The 19,978-nt window shown below is 46.4% G+C and overlaps 1 protein-coding gene across 3 annotated transcripts in view; it reads left to right on the forward strand.

Annotated features, from left to right (window-relative positions):
* Positions 1-19,978, forward strand: part of Ttc23 (tetratricopeptide repeat domain 23) — a 78,455-nt gene that overhangs the window by 57,348 nt on the left and 1,129 nt on the right. For all 3 annotated transcript variants that reach the window (XM_029532404.1, XM_029532395.1, XM_021204539.2), the window contains 3 exons: positions 3,477-3,604; positions 5,508-5,657; positions 19,438-19,520. In XM_029532404.1, coding sequence (XP_029388264.1) covers positions 3,477-3,604; positions 5,508-5,657; positions 19,438-19,520 — 361 coding nt within the window. The remainder of the gene's footprint in view (positions 1-3,476; positions 3,605-5,507; positions 5,658-19,437; positions 19,521-19,978) is intronic.

The raw sequence follows: 19,978 nt of genomic DNA on the forward strand, positions 1-19,978 counted from the left end.
GACAGACGTGTGATATGCAATAAGTAGAAGCCTTTGATTTTAGCGGCGGTGTTCATAACTGTGGTGAGCCCGTGTCTGCAGGTGGACAGGCCTAAGGCCTGAACTCAGATCTCGGCATTTCTGTTTGTAGAGCTTCTCTGCTGCCTTAGTCTGCTCAAGCTGCCATAATGAGACACTGTAGATTAGGCGACTTAATGATTCCTTTTTCAAAACTCTGGAAACTGGGAGGCCCAAGGTCAAGGTACTAGAAGGTTTGATATCTGGTGGTGGCTGCTTCCTGGTCCATGGTCAGCTCTGTTTCAGTAACTCTTCATGTAGGCGCGTGTAAAGGCAGCTGTCCGTGGCCCCACTCAAAGGAGCACAAGTTCCAGTCACGAGGCCTCCCCTCATGACACAGTTACCTCTAAAACACTGTCACCTTGGGGGTTAGAGTTTAGCATGAATTGGGGGTGGGAGGGGCCACCATTTAGAACATAGTTTTGGCTGTGTTTGTTTTCTTTTCTCTTGTTTAATTTTTAAATTCCAAACTATTGTAAAATATGTGTCCAAACAATATAAACCTTAAAAGTTCAGCTTTCCACATTTCTTTCATTGCATACAAATTAGTTGTGGGGCTAGAGAGAGCCCAGGGGATGACGTGCCTGACAGGAAAGCATCTGCCACCAGGTTTGGATCTCCAGCACTCCCAGAAGAGCCGGGAATGGCAGCCTTCAACTATAACCCCAGCAGGATCCTGGGGCTCACCAGCCAGCTAGTCCAGCTGAAACAGAAAGCTTGCACAAGCAGTGCAAGACCATGGCTCAGAATATCATAGGGATAAGAAAGTGGAGAGTGGCCGGGCAATGGTGGCGCACGCCTTTAATCCCAGCACTTGGGAGGCAGAGGCAGGCGGATTTCTGAGTTTGAGGCCAGCTTGGTCTACAGAGTGAGTTCCAGGACAGCCGGGGCTATACAGAGAAAAAAAAGAAAGAAAGAAAGAAAGAAAGAAAGAAAGGAAGGAAGGAAGGAAGGAAGGAAGGAAGGAAGGAAGGAAGGAAGGAAGAAAGAAAGANAAGAAAGAAAGAAAGAAAGAAAGAAAGAAAGAAAGAAAGAAAGAAAGAAAGAAAGAAAGAGAGTGATAGAGAAAGATACCCCAGTGTCTGCTTCTCCCCTCAGTATACATGTGGGTATGCATACCTCCATATATGCACACATGAGTGTGCATACACACACACAATCATAAAAGTGTTCTAGCTATTTAAGGGGCTGTTATTAGCTCCTGGTTCTGTAGGTCCGGTGTCTGGCACACAGGGTTGATTTCTCTGCTTTGGCCGCAAACAAGCAGCCGGGCAGCTCTACTGTCATCTAGAGCTCATGATCGCTTTCCCGCTGATGCCAGATTTTGGTTTCTTACAGCTACAGGGCTGAAGCCCTCGTTTTCCTGTTGGTCAGCGACTCTTCTAGGGTCCTTGTTCATACTGGCAATGGAGGACTTACTTCTGTCGCTCCACCCCTAATGCTTCTGTGACGGTCAGCCTTTGCCACTGTGACAAACTCCTGAGACAGACAGCTTAACAGGATGAAAGGTTTATTTAACTCATCGTAACCCTGGGCTTTTCCATCCACACTCCAGTTCTCAAAGGACGACTCTGAAACTTTTTATTATTTACAAACGCCTAGGCCATAAGCCTGGGCTTGTTACCTGACTAGCCCGTAACCTAATTATCCTGTCTATTCTATTCTATGAGTGCCATGTGGTTACCTCTCTTCAGTTTCATGCATCCGTCTCCACGGAGTTCTGGGAGAATCTCTTCCTGTGCCTGACTCTATCCCAGAGTTGTTCTCTCCCTACTGGAACTCCCACCTCCTAGGTCCCGCCTCAGCTAATAGGCCATCAGCTTTTTTATTGACAGGTGATGCTTCCACACAGGACCCAAGAGAGTCTCTGCATTGTTCGTGGTTCAGAAGTCTCTGTCTTTGTTGCTTTAGGCCTGGGGAGGCTGAATACCAGTGGCAGAAGCACGTGGCAGAGAAAGCCACTAACTCATGGCAGCCAGAGAGAAAGGAGAGAGAAAAGAAGGGATCCTGGGTCCCAGTATCACCCACAAGTGCCCACCCTCAGTAGCATGATTTCCTTCAGTTAGAATCTGTCTCTTAAAGGTCCCACCACCTTCTAATAGTTCCAGTCTAGAAACCAAGCCTTTAGCATATGAGCCACTGGGAGGCACTTCAGACCCAAACCACAGAAAAACCCTGTCTCAAAAAACAAATCAACAACAGAAGCCCATGTGGTTCAACTGGGCCCAAGAGATGATGTCACTTTCAAGAGACCTGGGATCTCACATGGCACTTAGGACTCTGGCCCAGAGCCTCAGGGATGAGGAGCAGTGGAGTTGTCTTTGAAGCACCATGCTGGCATCTTGCAGGGAGCTTCCCAGAGCTTCCTACCACAAACGGGCTTCAGGCCTCGTACCCAGTCCTGTTCAAGCTTGGAAAACCCCAGTGCTGAGTGAATACACTGTTTTCTAATAGGTCTGTGGACGGCTAAGCCCTTGTTTGCCACAGCCTGGCTGCGTGCCTTCCTGAGGCCCCTATGTTAAAGGCTTGGCCCCCAGCCTGTGGGACTTGACTGGTTGCAGGACCTCTAGGCAGTGATGTTGGAAGCCCAGCTTCTCCTTGATTCTCCTCACTTCTAGTTAGCATGACATGCTCTGTCACATCATCCCAGGCTCCCTCTGCCTCAGCAGAGCAGAAGCAACAGAGCCACTGAGTCAGAGACCGACACCTCCGACAATACGAGCAAAACTTAACCTTCCTCACTTGAAGTTTGCTTTAGCTCAGGTTTTGGTATAACAAGAGGGCTATATGTAGTCACAGTTCTGGTTTTTTATTTCCTTTTCCTTTTCCATGCCTGGGCTCTTCTCTGTCTTGCTTTTCTGATTGTCATTTACTTGAAACTTTTTTGTTTTATCAATCAGTGAGTTTAAGGGTTTAGAATGGTTGGGGTTCTTCAGTAGCATATCAAGGAGACTTTGTTTTGTTTTGTTTCTTTTATTGGCGTGTGTGTGTGTGTGTGTGTGTGTGTGTTATAGAAATATAGAACAAGATTACAGTTAGAGTCCACAAAACGATGTGAGCTGTGATGAGTAACTGATATCTAAGCAGAGATAATGCACTCTCAGTCAACATGACAATACCCTAATGTGCTCAGGTCTGGGGACAGTTTCTCCTTTCTCACCCCATTAATTTTGCTTTCTATATCACTAAGAACACTATAATTTCTAAAAAAAATAAATAAATAAAGCAGGTTGCATCATCCTTCTGAAACGTAAACAATTTCTGCCACCACGGGCAGGTTGATGGGCACAGGAGAGTCCCTCAAACTGAATGCTCGTTTTTAAACGGTTCACGTTTCACCGTCACTAACAGCATGTTTGTTCCATCTCTGCTCAGATCTTTGAGCTATTTTCAGAATTGTTGTTCTATGTTCTTCTCAGATATGGCCGAGAAATACTTTCAGGAAAGCATGACTTCTATCAAGGATTCCGAAGGAGCGGAAAGAGCCAAGTTCCTTTCGATTCAAGATGAGTTTTGCAGTTTTCTGCAAACCACTGGACAAAAAGAAGTAAGTGAGCCTAGATCACGATGGTCAAGCTATTCACATGGCATGCCAAAGACTTCTTCCCTCTGCCAGCATCGGTTGAGCACCGGCTGTATACAGAGCAGGCCTAGACTGGGAGAGACTCGGGTAAATAAACGAAGGCGCCACTCTGGGCAGCGACCAGCTACTTTCTCTTAGAAACAAAACTGTTAGAAAGTAAATGGCCCATCCAACTCTAAATGATCACCAAGTTTCCCTAGTCAGGCTGAAACAGCAATACCAGGTTTCATTCAGGAAAAGAATCTCTAGTCCTTCTCACTGTCACTGACTGGGTTCCCAAAGCCTGACAGTCAAATCCCACGGAGACCCCACCTTCCATCTTGCTTCCGTCTAAGGCTGCACACACAGGTGTTGGGTCAGGTGGGCACAAGCAGGTCTGCATGGAGATTCCAGTCTCATGTGCTCTCATGGGCCGTACTTGGCCAGTTACCATGTTTTACCTCAGAGATTGATGTCTGCTCATCGCCACATTTAATGCACCAGTCTCAGTCCCTGACTCGTGGTCCTGCCAACAGATGGCGTGATGTTCTTCACTCATACCTCTGCATGTCTGTGGCCCGGGGTCAGCACGTGCCCCAGGGCTGTGCTATGGGAAGCCCTTCCTGCAGTCAGTCCTGGCTGTTGAACCCAGTGTTAGTGTTGTGCAATCATAATTATGTCGTTATTAGTGGTGGGGTTTTGCTTTGTTTTGCCTTTTGAGACTGTTTCCATGTAGAAGATCTGGGAAGAATTTCAGGACCTGTTGGAAGTTCACGGACTTCCCCCCCAGTGTGTCTTGGTGTCTGCAAAAATTAGTATGAGGAAATGCTGTTTTCTGACCAGCATATATTTTTCTGTTCCGCGTTGGCATAAATAAATAGGACAAAGTAAACAAAACGGTTTCTCCTGCTCCGGGGGTGTTTACCTTTGGCTTCCTAAGCCTTCTCTGTGAGAACGGAAAGTCCGGAAGTGTGACCCACAAGTGCAGCCTGCTTTTCTCTTATCTGAGGACAACAGTGCAGAGGGAGACGTGCCTGCACCTAAACAGGCCACGGGGAGGGGAGGCAGATCCCAACCCCTCCACGGATGAGCCCAGCGGGAACAAGGAAGGTCTCCATTGCTGCTCTGTGCCTTGGCCTCCTCCTGGGTCAGAAGAAGAAACGAAGGCTGTATATATCTAAAGAACAAATCAGGCCACACATAAACGGAGCCCCGGTACCTAAGGGTTCCACGCAGGCTAGCTCTGTTCTTGCTGCTCAATGGATCGGGTTCCAGCTAGAGCCGTTGTGGTGTCGTTACTGCTGTCTTCCTGTTCTATACTCTCTCCCCAAATATGCTATTTACTGCTCCCTAGCTATCCAGAGGGCAGTGGCCCAGTTCTTAAGAACACTTCGCTCTAAAATGTTAAATGTAGATTAACTTCATGACTTTTCTTGAGAGGGTACAGGTCTTCCTCAGTCCCTGAACTTTTATAACGATTGCTTTCTTTTTTTTTTTTAATAATTTTTTTCTATGTACATTGGTGCTTTGCCTGCATGCAAATCTTGTGTGAAGGTGTCAGATCCCCTAGAATGGAAGTTATAGACAGTTGTGAGCTGCCACGTAGGGGTTGGGAACTGAACCCCAGCCCCCTCGAAGAGCAGCCAGTGCTTTAACTGCTGAGCCATCTCTCCAGCCCCTTATTTCTATCTTTGTATGTGTGTGAGCGTTTTGCCTCATGTATATCTGTGTATCGCTTGCAGAGGCCAGAGCAGGGCATTGGATCCCCTGGGTTGTAAGCTACCACACAGGTGCTGAGCCTGGGTCCCCAGCAACAGGAGCAAGTGTCCTTAAGCACTCAGCAGTCCTTCGAACTTTTAAACCATGTCACATTTTGTCCTTTTCTCAGAGAGCAGCAGTGATCCTGAGAGAGTCCCTGGAAGCCAAAGTAGGAGCATTTGGTGACTTCAGTCCTGAGGTGGCAGAAACGTACCGGGTCCTGGGCAGGGCAGACCTGGCTCAGGGAAACAACAGTGGAGCATACGCGAAGCTAAAGAAGGTAAATAAAGCGGGGCAGCGCGGACATGAAGCACAGCGTGTGTACGCGCACACATGTTAAATAAAGCAGGGACCAGCACTGACATGAAGCACAGTGCCTGCGGCACACACACACACACACACACACACACACACACACACACACTGCCCCCACCACGCTTTTAAATGAAAACTCATGATGGCTTATTGAGATGTAAGATGGCATTGCTTCTCTGGTAGAAGATGAGATTTAAATGTTAGATTTAAGCTAACATTTTAGGAGACAAAAGGATTCCTCTAAAATACATTCAAAATCTGAATTATCAGTCACATTTGATCATGCAAATATTGTAAAGTTTTTCACAGTGTGACTTACTAAGCCTTCCTGGTTACTGTGGCCTTCCTGCGTGCCCAGTTCATGGAGGAAGCACAAAAGATTGTGCACGTTTTCTTCTGCTCCTCTTCTGAACCTGGAGTCTACTTTATGCAAATGGGATAAGGTCTCACATTATCTTTTCCCCAAATACCTCCCTGTAGGAGAGAGGTCCTGAGCACAGGCTTGTCCAGGCCATGTCACAGAGAGCCCGTCACAGCTCCAGATACAGGCTTAGGATGACATGCACTAAATCCCCATAGGCACTTGAGTTTGTTTCTGGATTTCTGTTCTAGCCTGCTAATCTCTATTTATTTAGGTGTTAATATGTCACATGTTCACTCACAGGGATTCTGTGGAATGATTTCATGTGAGGTAATACAAGACAGTCCTCAGGGCTTTCCCCCTGAAACATCAGGGTTTCTGGATACTTGATTGCTTTTATTAAAGTATTTATAAGTAAATTCCGGGAAAACTGACATCCTGGTGATGTTGACTCTTTCTACCCATGGACAAGGGCTTCCGTCGTGTTTGCCTTGTGTCTCTCCTGAAAAGTGTTCCGGCTCTAAGTTGTGTGTACTTAAGTGTATTTCTGTGCATTTTATTACTACTATTGTAAGTGTAGATTTATTCATTGTTATGTATTTTTACTTATTTTTGTGTACCTAAGGATTATTGGGATTTGTGCTTTTATAATCTCTCTAACTAGCCTAGTTTTTTATTGCTTGGATTAATTTGAACATTGAGTCTCTCGTTTTTCTAGATATACTATTATATCATCTACAAATAGACTTAATTTTACTTTATATTTTCAGTTCTATGACCAATTCCTTTATCACATTGCTTTGGCTCATGCGTGTAGCACAATACTAAACAGCAGTGGAGGTGATGGGGCCCCTTGCCTTCTTCCCAATCTTACTAGAAACAACTCCAGAGATTCCTCATTTAAGAGATGTTGACTTAAGGCCAGGTTCCTTTAATTCCTGCACTCAGGAGGTAGAATCAGGCAGATCTCTGGTTCCAGCCTCATCTGCAGAACAAGCTTCAGGACAGCCAGGGCTGTACAGAGAAATCTGTATCAAACAAACCAACCAACCAACAAAAAGGAGATGCTGACTTTAATACGACGATTTTTATATACTTTTATCATGCTAAGGTTTCTGGTTTCATGAGTCTTTTTAGAGTTAGAAATAGATGTCAATTTTTATCAGATTTTTGTTTTCAACATTAGCAGGATGGTCACATAGTCCTCTCTCAGATTCACATCATACAGTATGTGTTGTTCCATTATTAAACCATCTTTGCATTCCTGGAATAAATCCTCCCCCTTGATCACATTGGATTATTTTTTGCAAATGTTTTTTTCTGAGTCTGACTTTTCTATTATAATAGAATCCAGAGACAAAGGAATTTATAAAAACAGAAATTTCCTTCCCATACCTTTGGGAAATCAAAAGTCAAGAGGCTTACATCTGTTGGTGGCCTGTTTGTTTTGTTCATTCAAAGGCAAAACACAGGAGTTAAAGATAGGAAGGGAAAAGAAAACTAAGGGAGACTAAATTCAGTCTTTTCAATGAACTTATTCCCAAAATAATAGCACTGAGCCATTCATGGGGGTAGGACCTTCTCAGGACTCACTTCCCAACCCTGTCGCACTGAGAATTAAAATTTCAACACATTGCTTCTCAAGGGAAAATTTCAAATCATAGCAATTAGGTCTGTTGGCTATTATTTACTTCAAGGTTTTGGCACTGATATTTGTATGTTATATTTAAGCATTAATTGTTGTATTTGCTTCAAAAAATTAGGAAATTCATCTCTATCTTTCATATACCAAATACATGGTGTCCAAAAATTTTTATCTCTTAGGAAACCCTTTGGGCTGCTACTTTTGTTGTGGAAAAATTCCTTTAAATTCTTCTCTATTCTACAAAAAGTAGGCTATTAGAGCTTTCTATTGACAATCGAATCATTCTGCTTTCTAAGTAATTAACTACTTAATTTACACATTTTTATTTATTTGTATAAAGTTTGCAAAATAATCGCATGAATTTTTTTAAATTTCCATTTTTGGTAGTTGTCTTCCACCATAGGTTTGGAACAGTTTGATGTGGCCATGTATGGATGAGCCATTTCTTGTCTTCCCGGCAGACTAGCAGAGCACATTGTCCACAGGGAAAGGCCTGGGCTCTGGAGCATTCAGTCAGTTGTGTCAGAACGCTCTGCTGTTCAGCAAAGCTCAGCTCTTTGCTTTGTTCCAGTGATGGGCAGGCATAGGTCTCATGCTTCTGCATCATGGTCACTGTCCTGTCATCTCTGGAGTGGGACTAGGGCCTGGAGATCTGTCTGGGCCTTCCTCAGGTCCTACCCTGACTGACACTGCAGCTCAGTTTCAAGAACATTTCAGGTCACACCATTCCAAAACCCAGCATGGAAGGTGACCTTTTCTGCCTCTGGTTTGGACTCATTAACCGTCAGTCCTGACAGCAGAGGCTCTGATGCGCTGCAGCTCCCTGGCCATCTGCCAGCATCCGAGACCAGGGGGAACTTGTGTGGATGCTGCCCATGCTCTCGTAGGGGCAGTTCTCATTCCACAGTTGCTCTTATCCGAGGACAGGACTGGCTGCCCTGCAGACAGCAGGACACAGACAGGGACTTTAAACATGCCTTTCTTGTCTGCTGCCTGGAGTGTCTCACTGGGCTTTGGAAGCCAGCAGCTTTCTAAGAGCGATTAGCTACCCGTTTGTCTTGTTTTTATCACAGTAGCCTCATAGACTCCAACAAATGTAGCTCTTCCTGATGTACCCTCCCTCCTGTGTTAAATGGTCCAGATGTGGGCCTAAGGTCATGCTAAACAGGAAGCCTCCGGAAACAAAGCAGACAACCAGTTGGATTGGGGAAAAGAGGATGGTGTTATTGATCTTGTAAAGGCATCTGCCTGCAGGGGCCTATTGGAGAACGCTGTGGACTCCAGATGGAAATCCCCACCGCACAGGCTCACGCCCTTTGGCAACACGGAGACAGGTTTTGGTCTAGGATGGCGCCACTGCTCACATTCCCGTTGTCTCCTAGGTCAGCAGCATCTTGGGAAGGTGTCAGGCCCAAGTACAGAAGAAGTTCACTTGGGGTCCAGCTTGAATGTGGCCTTTCTAAGGGCTGTCCTTGTCAGGGTTATGCTTTATCACAGCTGTCAGCCTTAAACATTTCTGTAAAATAGTAACAGTCCCCAAGCCCACTCCATAATGAGTCTTTTTAAGAAACTAGCTGAAGCATTGTTTGTTTTCTAAACTACAGACAAGAAAGTCAATACCCACAGGCTCTCCCATGGTCCTACATCAACACTGGAGAGCAAGCCATGCTGTCCCTGGGCTTCCTGCAGACAGACACTCAGACCTTCCTGGATGCTGTGTTTCACTGCCTATGTTTGTTCGCCCCTCAGTGGCCCACAGAATTTACTTTCCCTTTATCCTATTTGATCTTTTTTGTTCCTGTTGTTGCCCGTGGATATGCCAGGAAATGCAGAGCCAAATTTAGAGTCCTAAGGGGCCTCCACCTCTGAAACCTCATTTCCATGTGTAGATCCTGTTTTTCCATGCTCCTGGCCTGGCTAATTGTCTCACTGAGTCATTGTTGGGATATGGCTGTGAGCCTTGTTTAAAGAGAATAAGGTCTGCCTTAGGGAAAAGCGCTTGCCCCAAAGCAGGAGGATCAGAGTTCAAATCTTCAAACCAATGTAAACCCGGGCATGACAGTGCACATTCCAGTTCTCCTGTGGGGAGATGGGAGGCAGGGATAGGAAAGCACCTGGGAGCTCCTGGGCCATCCAGCCTGGAGCATGCAGTATAAGCCAAAGATGCTGCCTCCCAACAGTGGAGGATGAGGACCAGCTCCTTAGGTCGGCTCTAACATACCCTGGCGCACACATGCCTGCACTCACTATGTGTGTGCACACAGACACAAACACAAACACCTCCACAACAAACACACCACACCTTCACACACACCTATAATTTTTTAAAGAGAGAGGAAGATCCTAATGATGTTGATTTTTTTTTTTTCTTCTTCAGCTCCTCTTCCCAGTGGAGGGTGGATGCTGAATGAGCCTTTAAGCACAAGTTCTTTGAAGAGGTTTGTAAATTGGCTGGTGGGAAAACAGGAACTAATATTCTAAGGGATCGAGGTCATTCATTCTTAGCATGCTGTGGCCAAAACATGGGGGTCTCCTTGCCTCAGATAGACTCAAGGAAATGAGAACCCCAGGTCTGCAGGAGAGAACTCTGCCTCAAACCCCTGGCAGCCCAGCCTTTGTGTTTGTCGTCTCCTAGAAAAGAGAACGTCCTGGACCCAGACTGCCCATGCACCTACCTGCATTCCTTCCTTAGATGTTGGGACTCTTACTGCAGCTTCACAGATGCACAGTGCATTAGACCCTCCATTGACATCCTCTTCATAGATGATGGGCAGACACAGAGGGAAAGGCCAGACCCTCCAGCTGTGCAAACTGAATGGCATCTTGAACAGGCTGCAAGGGCAAATGCTGGGAGTGGCAGGTGCCAATGGCACAAGGTCCAGAAGGACCAAGGTTTCTGAGCCCCACACCAGCAGGAAAGAAGGCAGCTCACAGGCTCAGTAGTGTACGTGGCCTGGCTCTCCACATTGGAACTGAGCACAGCCAAGCTGCAGGGGTGGGGGTGGAGGGGGGCGCAGCTGAGTCTACCTGGGCAGTGATTCCTGCTGATGCTGTGTTTTCTAAATATCCGTGTCACAGTTGTTGTCCTGGAGAAAGTGGATGGTAGCTTGCTCCAAGACAGTGACCAGGGGGTGGGGCAAAGTCGTGGGGGAGTCAAGGGATGTCAGCAAAGACATAAAATCCACAGCGCTTGACACCCGGAGATGAGGAGAGGAAGTGACAAAGATAACAACCACACTGTGGCTAGCACCAGAGATGGCTTCCTTCCTCCAAGTCTCCCTCATCTCCATTTCCCTCTGCAGCCCAGTGTCCCTCCGTTCACCCTGCCTGTGCTGTTCCCACTGGAGGCTCCCTGCCGGCTCATCAGTGTGCTGTCCTCAGGTTGTGGGCCGATTTGCCTCTGTGGGATGGGAGCCGCAGGAGTGTGGGGTGGGGACAGACAAGGGACTGACCATAGGATGTGCCTGGCATCCTTCTCTCTGAGACCTCCTCCCTGAGTGCTACTTCCCCGTGGCCTTCATCTGGCTGCCTCGGCATTCCGCAGTCCTCAAATCCACTGCCATCTCTGCACAAAGACCTCTGCTGCCACCCACATACCCGCAGCCACCTCCACCACACCCTTTTCCTCTTCCTCACGGCTCCGTGTTGCTGCTGCTTTGACTGCTGCTCCTCCTCTCCCTCCTCCTCTCCCTCCTCCTCTCCCTCCTCCTCTCCCTCCTCCTCCTCCTTTTTGTTCTTATTGAAAATTATTATGACACGTTTGTCTATTTTAAAGTAATTGTAACATGTTTGTGTGTTTTTTAATTACTTTATTTTCTGTATGTGAATATTTTGCCTGCCTGTATACATGTGTACATCTTACATGCCTGGTACTTAGGGAGGCCAGAAGAGACTGTGCTGTCCCCTGGAACTGGAGCTACAGACAGCTGTGAGCTGCCATATGGGTGGTGGGAGCCGAACCTTAGTCCTCGTCGCTGCAAGGGCAGCAAGTGCTCCTAACTGCTGGGCCATCTCTCCAGCCTGTCTGTTAGCGTTTAGTCTCCCTGTGTCTCTGGAAGCTCTAAAAGCATTACTCAAATCTGCCCTATCTCTGAGGCTGGCACAGGGTTGTTGTACTGCAAACAGTGGCTGCCGGAAGGATCGGATGTGCAGGACATCATCGGTTCAGGCGGGACAAGGCTGGCTTCTGACTGAGTCAGGAAAACCAGGCCCATCCCTGGCCCTGTTCCTGTAACATTGGCTGATGAAACGTTTCAGCTGATGTCTCCAACTCCCTGAGTTTATCTTTCTCCCTGCCTGGCAACCATTGGTAAATGTACATATGTTGCTGTATCTTTAAGCATGTAGTGCACTTCACATCTGTGCACATTAAGGATGGGTCATGTAAATCTTTTCCCTTAATCTATTAGGCTTAGATGTTGACATGAAAACAGAGGTACAGTTCCTGAGGTTCTGAGCCGTTTATCCTCTACAGAAGTGGTAATCTGGCATCAGTTAATGTGTATAAAATGTGGATTGATTTGGGCTCAGGCGCAGGAGCTCACACCTGAAGCTTCCTATCTGGGCCTGAGGTACTGAGGTCAGATCCTAGCACCCATGTGAACGTACAGGTGACTTATACCTGTGCTCCCAGTCCTGGAGTGTGCTGGCCAATTTCCTGTCAGCTTGACACAACGTAGAGTCATTTGGGAAGAAAGAGCATCAGTTGAGAAAATGCCCCCAACTAGACTGGCACGTGGGCAAGCTAGTGTGCATTTCTTGCTTGATAATTGATGTGGGAGGGTCCAGATCACTGTGGGTGGGGCCACCACAAGGCTGGTGGCTCTGGGTACTGTAAGACAGCAGGCTGAGCAAGCCATGGTGAGCATGCCGTGGAGTAAGCAGCACTCCTCCATGGCCTCTGCATCAGTTACTACCTCCAGGTTCCTGCCCTGACTTACCTGTGTGACGTAAGCTATAAAATAAAATAAACGCTTTCCCCCACACACTACTGTTTATCATAGCCTTAGAAACCCTAACTAAGACACAAAGACAGAATGTTCTTTGAGGCTCTCTAGCCAGCAATTCTAGACAATCTCCAACTTTGGTGATAGAACCTTTCTCAAAAAGTAAGCGGACCACCATTGAAGATACCCAACATTGACATTTGGCCTCCACACATACATGCAACACATGTGCACCCAGTCATTCACACAAAAACACATACAGTGCACAGGCTGGATGGAGGACAATGACCACAGGTCGTCAACGTTTGAGTCGTTGAAGGCATTTCCCTCTCTCTGGCTCAGTTTGTCATTTCATACGAGGAAAATACTGCTAATCGCATGACAAGCTTAGCTTGGACCCTTGCTGGGAGTGACAAACTTGTCTCTCTCGATTTTCAGTGATGGGTCATGTAACTCCTCATTTGAATGACTCCTTAGCCGGAGCCTTGGCTGTTCTGCCTCTGTTGATAGAGAGGCCACGTTCCATCAGCACTTTCATTATCTGAATTTCCCCATAGAAATGATGACATAATTCCCAGACCCTCGGCCAGAGGGCAAGGGGTGATGGGAGACACCAGGGATTCCATCCGTCCAGTTCACATCTGCAGCAGCGCCGCTGGGGCAGAAAGGCTCCTGAGAAACAGTTGCCTGTTTGCAGAGATTCCTTCCAAGTAGGTGTGTGTGTGTGTGTGTGTGTGTGTGTGTGTGAGAGAGAGAGAGAGAGAGAGAGAGAGAGAGAGAGAGAGAGAGAGAAAGTGTGTGTGAGGTTTGCCTATGTGAGGGGTTTTGTTTGTTTGTTTGTTTTAAAGCCAGCACATAGATCAGCTAGCTACCACATCACAGCTGCCCATAAGCCACCTCCTGCTGTCACTGGGAAGGACATGCAAAAGCGCAGAGGTTGGGGGCCAGATATGCAGGCGGCAGGCCAGTAGCTCCATCTGTTAGCTTCCTGGACCCTTAGAAAAGTCAGCAGCCGGGCGGGAGACTCTCTTCTCTGTGAGGGGAGGAAGCTGCACATAATGAAGAAGCTCCGTCCGTCCGTCCGTCCGTCTGTCCGTCCTACCCACCCCTGAATTCACCTGGGAGCAAGTCTCAAGGCCTCCAGCACTGCTCAGGTGCATGCAGCCCCAGCTCACAGGTCGTGGGAGCACCTTGTAAAGGGCTGAGAGCTGGCTGTGTTGGCAAAGGGCTTGCTCTGTGAGCATGAGAGCCCAAGTTCAGATCCCTAGCACCCACCTGAACCTTTAGGTGTGGCGGCGCTCGCCTGGTGTGGCGGTGCTCGCCTGTGATTCCAGCCCCGCAGAGGCAGAGATGGGAGTTCCTGGGAACTAGCTGGGTAGATATTCTAGACTGTGGCTCAAAGATGTGTGATTCAGCATGATAGAGGAAGACATGTGACACATCAACCTATGAGCTTCACACATGTGCACACGTGCACTTACACACCCTTAGTCTTACCCTCTTGTGCATGCACACATACACGCACGTGAGCTCCATGTAAGAGCTTTCTCTAACTTGTCTGCTTGTTCGGTTGTTTGGTCATCCATTCGTTTACTTACATGCCAGAGACTGATAGGCCCAGGTGAACAGCCTTGGCCCTTCTGGAGACCGCTGCGGGCAGGGAAAGAAGGCATTCCCTGCATCTCTGGCCAGGGAAGAAAAGCTCCCTGACTGGTATTTAAGGAAGAACAGAAACAGCTCAGGTTGTGACTCTTGCATCCATGTATTGAAACTGGAGAATAACAGCAGCGTAGTGGCTTTCAGGAATCCCGCTGGATGCTTGCAATGTCAGCTTCCTCTTTACTTTAGAAACAGAATGTCTTTTGGTGGTTGGATTAAAGAGGGGTGCATTGCTACAGTAGAGCACAGGGTACCTTTATTCTGGTGGAGAATGTTCTAGTACTGGGGCTTGAAGGCCCTTTACATAGCTCAGCCTGACATCTTCAGTGCTTGCTCCCAATAGCTTCAATGAATATTTATTGGCTTTGACTCTGTCATTGTGTCTGTTCTTAACAAAAGAATCAAAACACCACACTGATTTCACATACACACACAAAAAATGTTTAAGCAAATTCAGCTAAGTGAAGCAGAACATTGAATAATTCAATTTATATTCCTTAGACAAATATACAGCTATTAAAACAGTTTCTAGTCGAAGCAGTAATAGGTTACTCTGCTCATTTAAAAGGCATTTTGGTACACAACCCACTGAGTGTGACCCCAGTGGGCTTTGCCCCTGAGCTGTCACTGTTCTTCTTTAATAGCAGTTCTAAGAATGCCAGTGGGGCTCAGTCAGCAGAACACTTGCCTAGCATCCCCAGCACCACGTAAGGAGGGAGAGGCAGGAGGGTCAGAAGCTTCAGGTTACGCTTTGCTGCACAGCCAGTTCAAGGCCAGCCTGGGGTAATGGTGACATTGACTTGGGAGAAAGGAAGGAAAAGGGAAGGAAGGAAGGAAGGATGGACAGACAGACGGACAAACAGAAGGAGTGAAGGAGTTGGTTGTCAAGGAACAGTCTGCTGCGATCCTAAGACCTGTGTGAGGTCATGTTCCTTAGAAGCGTTCGGTTCGTGCTGGCAGTGGCTCCGTGTGGGAGTAGGCGGATAGGCCTGGCCTGTTGACGTAGCACAGAGAGGGAAGGGAGAAAGGATCGCGCTTCCTTCAGCACCCACTCTTCAAGCATCTCTGCAGAAGGCTAACTTTAGTTTCATAAAGTTGTTTCCAGAACTTTGTTTTAAAACTTATTTTTAAAAAAGGACGACTTTCACCAGCTGTTGTCAATAAATATGAAGCCTGAAATGTCACTACATTATTAGGGCATATAATTTAAAAGTGATTTTATCTTTAAAAGGTTATAATTGGAAATTAGAAAACAATATAAAGAAAATCTGGAAGCTTCCCCATTTTTCTTCGACTTAAAACTATTTTAAATTCTATTTTAGTGTTATTTAATATATAAATTATACCGCTATATATAAAGATAGATTCTTTTTAAAAGAAAAATAACATCTCTACATATTAATGCTTTTTAAATGCATTAGGTCATGTTGTTTTAGTTACCTAACTGTGTTATATTAGTGTTTTGTTTTTGTTTGTTTGTTTGTTTGTTTGTTTGGAAATGACCTCATATAGCCCAGGCTGGCCTCAGACTCTGTATGTAGCTAAGGATGACCCTGGCTACTAGTTCTCCTGTAGTTCTGGGATGCAGGTGTGCACCACTACACTCAGTTCATGTGGAGCTGAGGCTTGATACATAGCAGGCAAGCACTCCACCAACTTAGCTGTGTCCCCAGTCCACAATGGATGGTCAGACTCCCTACAGAGGGATTTTGAAGCCAACATAGGATGTTAAAAATAGGAAAACTATCTGTCAATGTATAGATGGACTAGCTTTTACTGCCTGGATTTCTGCCCTGCCTCTTTGCTGGAATCATCAATAAGACCAGGCAGGGGCCGAGGCTCCACCACCCTGTCTCCTCCTTGCCATCCCTTTGCAGCCCTTCAGCTGGAATTGTACGCAAATGTCTTTTGTGAGGATAAGAGCTTTGGGGTGGGAGATCTATCTCCATCAGTAAGAGAAGCATCTTGGGGAAGGACCTGTAGGACATGTTTGTTGGCCAGAGTCCCACCTTTCCCCACTGCCCTCCCCTGACTAACTTAATGCTGCCAGAGAAAATGAGCTAAGCTGAAGGCCTAGCAGGAAGGGGCCAGAGCAGGGCCTGGGGAGATTTTCCTAAATCTTATCACTTACCTTCTCATTCTTCCTGGGAATTTGCAACTATTTACCCAATTGTCTCTTCCCTAGGGAATTAGGGGCCAGGGAGAAGACACTCCAGTCACCAAAGAGGTAGGATGGAAATCTCACCCCCTGTGCTGAGCAGCTTCTAGAAGCCATCTGTTGAGCAGAGTGAACTGAGACCTCATCAGACTGTCTCAAAGACTTATACTGTCAGTCAAATTCTAATGCTACATCAAATGAATCAACACCGAGCTGTGCTGACTTTGGCTGGTGTCAAAATGAGCTGCATTGGGGCACTCCTAAATATGTACCCAGGGGAGTTTGGGTGGGTTCAAAATTAGACCTGCTCTCGTACATCAGGGAAGGCATTCCTGATCATGAAGGAGAAGAAAGAAATTAGGTTCCGGTGGGAAGATTGAGATTATAACGGAGAGGCCTCTAGCTGTCCAGCATGCTTGCCCCCTTGGCTCCCTCACTGCCTGTTCCTCTTGGCGCCCTGCTGGGTGGAGGAAGCAGGCTGAGAGCAGGCTTCGGTGTGCTGCCTGCCTCCCACACCGAGAACTGGAAGAGTTCTTGCTGAGTTATCATAACTGTCCAAAGCATGACCCATCCCTTCCCTCAAAACAATGGTTCTTCCTCAAGGTTCCTACGTTGTAAGGTCATGTTAAAGTGACCTAGGGAAAGTCCCTGGAATGAGAAACCTCTTGTCAAGGCCAGGCCAAGGCTCTGGTGCAGATGTAGCAAGGCAAAGCAAGGCCTGTTGCCTGGAGGACATGAGATCCTCGAATTAGCAGAATTGAATTATGGACTGAATGAAATAAGAGGAAGAGCCTGTTACTACTTCATGCAGTTAATTGAACCAAGAGACAGGGAATAGTTCTGTTATTTAAAACTAAAATCCTATCACACTCATACCTGTCATTTCTGTCCTCCACAAGAGGACACAGAGTCACATTCCCAGTGCCCACTTGGGCAGCTCTGAGATCTTCCTTGACTGCTAAAGAGACAAAGCATTTGGGTCATGTGCATCTTTATTTTCTTAAAGACTTAAAAAAACAGTCTGCAGATGCAAATGATGCATGTCCCCCGGGCCATATTCCTTCCTTTCTGACTAAAGCAGGTTAACCAGAGAGAAAACATCAACCTTTAAAATACATTAAGAAATAGTTCAGCTATGCAGGAAATGTTTGTGAGGTGAAACAAATGCCTTTGACCTCATTATCCAAAGTCAGAAACAAGATGAGCGGCACAGATGACGCCCCTCTAGCGGCCTTGAATTTGACGTTGCCCTAGGCTTGTGTTTGGTTTTTCAGGCTCTGAGTTTCACATGGAGCTCCCTAAGATCATGCATTTATGCAATTTCTTTTTTAACTTTTAAAATTATAATTTGTTATTCTACTTTAGTATACTTATTATTTTTACTATGTGTATAGAAATATTATTGTTTTTCTTTTTTTAGTAAAGATAGATTTTTTCTCACATAATATTTCTTAATTACAGTTTTTCCTTCCTTTACTCCTCCCAGTTCCTCCCCACCTTCTCTCCCCCATCCCATCCAGATCTTCTCTCTCTCTCTCTCTCTCTCTCTCTCTCTCTCTCTCTCTCTCTCTCTCTGTTTTTCGAGACATGGTTTCTCTGTGTAGCCCTGGCTGTCCTGGAACTCACTTTATAGACCAGGCTGGCCTCGAACTCAGAAATCCTCCTGCCTCTGCCTCCCAAGTGCTGGGATTAAAGGCGTGTGCCACCACGCCCAGCCCTTTCTGTCTCTCTTTAGAAAACAGGCATATCACTCTTAACTCTTACTTAAACTTTATTAAATATTGCTGAAGTGTCTACATAGTTACACCAACTTAAATTCCCACCATCAACGGACGAAACTCTATAATGGTTCTTTTTTTTCCCTCTGTGGCATCATCTTCATAGGATCGGAGAAGAATTCTTCCATTTTCAACAAAGCTGTGCTCTTTGATCTTTGTTTGCATCTCCAGCTATTAGTGAGGCAGAGCCTCTCATTGGCCAGCTTTCTTGCAGCTCTCTGAATGACTGTCTGCTTTTGACCACTCTTGTACCGGGAGGTTGGAGGTTGGAGGCCATTGACATCGCTCGACATTACCTCTGAGGCGTTCCTAACGTGTTCTGAATGCTAACTCTTGGGAAGAGACACCACAGACACCTCCCCTCACTCCGTTTTCTTTGCTTACAGTTAAACTTCACTGCAAAGCCGTTGGTCATTTTCCCACAGCTCATTACATTTCTCCAGCTGTTTGGTTATAGGGAGCTAGACTCAAGAAATAAGTTTCCCGGCTCCAGCCCAGCAGGCTGCACCTCAACATTTTCATAGGAGAACCCCAAGTTCTTAAATGTTTTGGGATTAATTTATTCATTTTGTAGCAGCTAAACATCATTCTCTTTCGTTTGCACAAGTGTGGTCCTGACGTCATCTATTGAGACACAGCATCACTGGCACTCCAAGGACAGTCCAGTGGCAGCCAAGTGCTGAGACCCCTGCCTTTCCCATTGGTCTCCATGACACCGCAGGTGAAAGACACTCTGTCTTCATCACTGTAGTTCTACAGACGGTCATCAAAGCAGATTCCCCTCCTCAGTCCTTAGACTTACTTGGTCCATTTGAAGTATTTCTTTAATCTTTATCCTTCCCTCAACTCTTTCCAGACTGGGAATAAACAACAAAATACCAAAACTTAAGCAAAAGAAAGAAATTACGCAAAAGCCAGGCAATCATACACTTGCTTCATGTTTTAAAATTACTACTTTCAAACACATGCTTGCACACAGAGGGGGCTTATGAACTAGTGTTCAAATTGTACATTTGTGTCCTGGATCCCTACAAACGTCCATCTTAAAGGTCAGAGTGTCCCTAGAGAACCCCCTGAGGGCACTGAGGCCAGCACAGCCTGGCTCTAAAAACCGAAGCACTCTGTCTCTACTTCAAAGGAGACTTTGTTTGCCCATGACATTTCTGTAACCTCATGGCGATTCATTGGTGTTCCGCAGTGTGTCCAGATTGAGACGTTCTTGTATGGATCACAGGACAAGAAGACCCTGGCCACCCAGCACACCATAGACACACTGTCCAAGTGAGTCAGCTTCCCTTAAGTTTTCTCTGAATATCGTATTCCTCCACCATTCTGAACCTGAGGCTGGTATTAGAAGGTTCTGTGGGAGTTTCTTTGCCTTCATAACTTATATAGTTAAATGTAAGACTAGGTGCTCTGCGAAGCCAGCCAGAAACAGTCCTTGCCCTAATATTCGAAAGGTATTCATTCTTTAATAATGCTGAAATACTCTGGCTTTTGTCGTCCCATAGACTAGCCCCTGCAGGTTTGCACACTTGCTGGAGAAGGAAGGCCTGGCCCCTAGAGCTCTGCCTTGTGGATGGGTGTCAGTGTCACAACTGTACCTTGAAGACTGGCATAAAGCCTGACACTACCGAGGGAGGGCCGCCATTTCAGAGTGGGTATTCCCTGAGAGCCTACGGGCTGAGGGTCGAGTCCAGGTCAGGAAAGTACGGCAGTGGCTTTCACCAGAGGCACAG

Source organism: Mus pahari, chromosome 1 (assembly GCF_900095145.1).
Source record: "Mus pahari chromosome 1, PAHARI_EIJ_v1.1, whole genome shotgun sequence".
NCBI classification, from domain to species: Eukaryota; Metazoa; Chordata; class Mammalia; order Rodentia; family Muridae; genus Mus; species Mus pahari.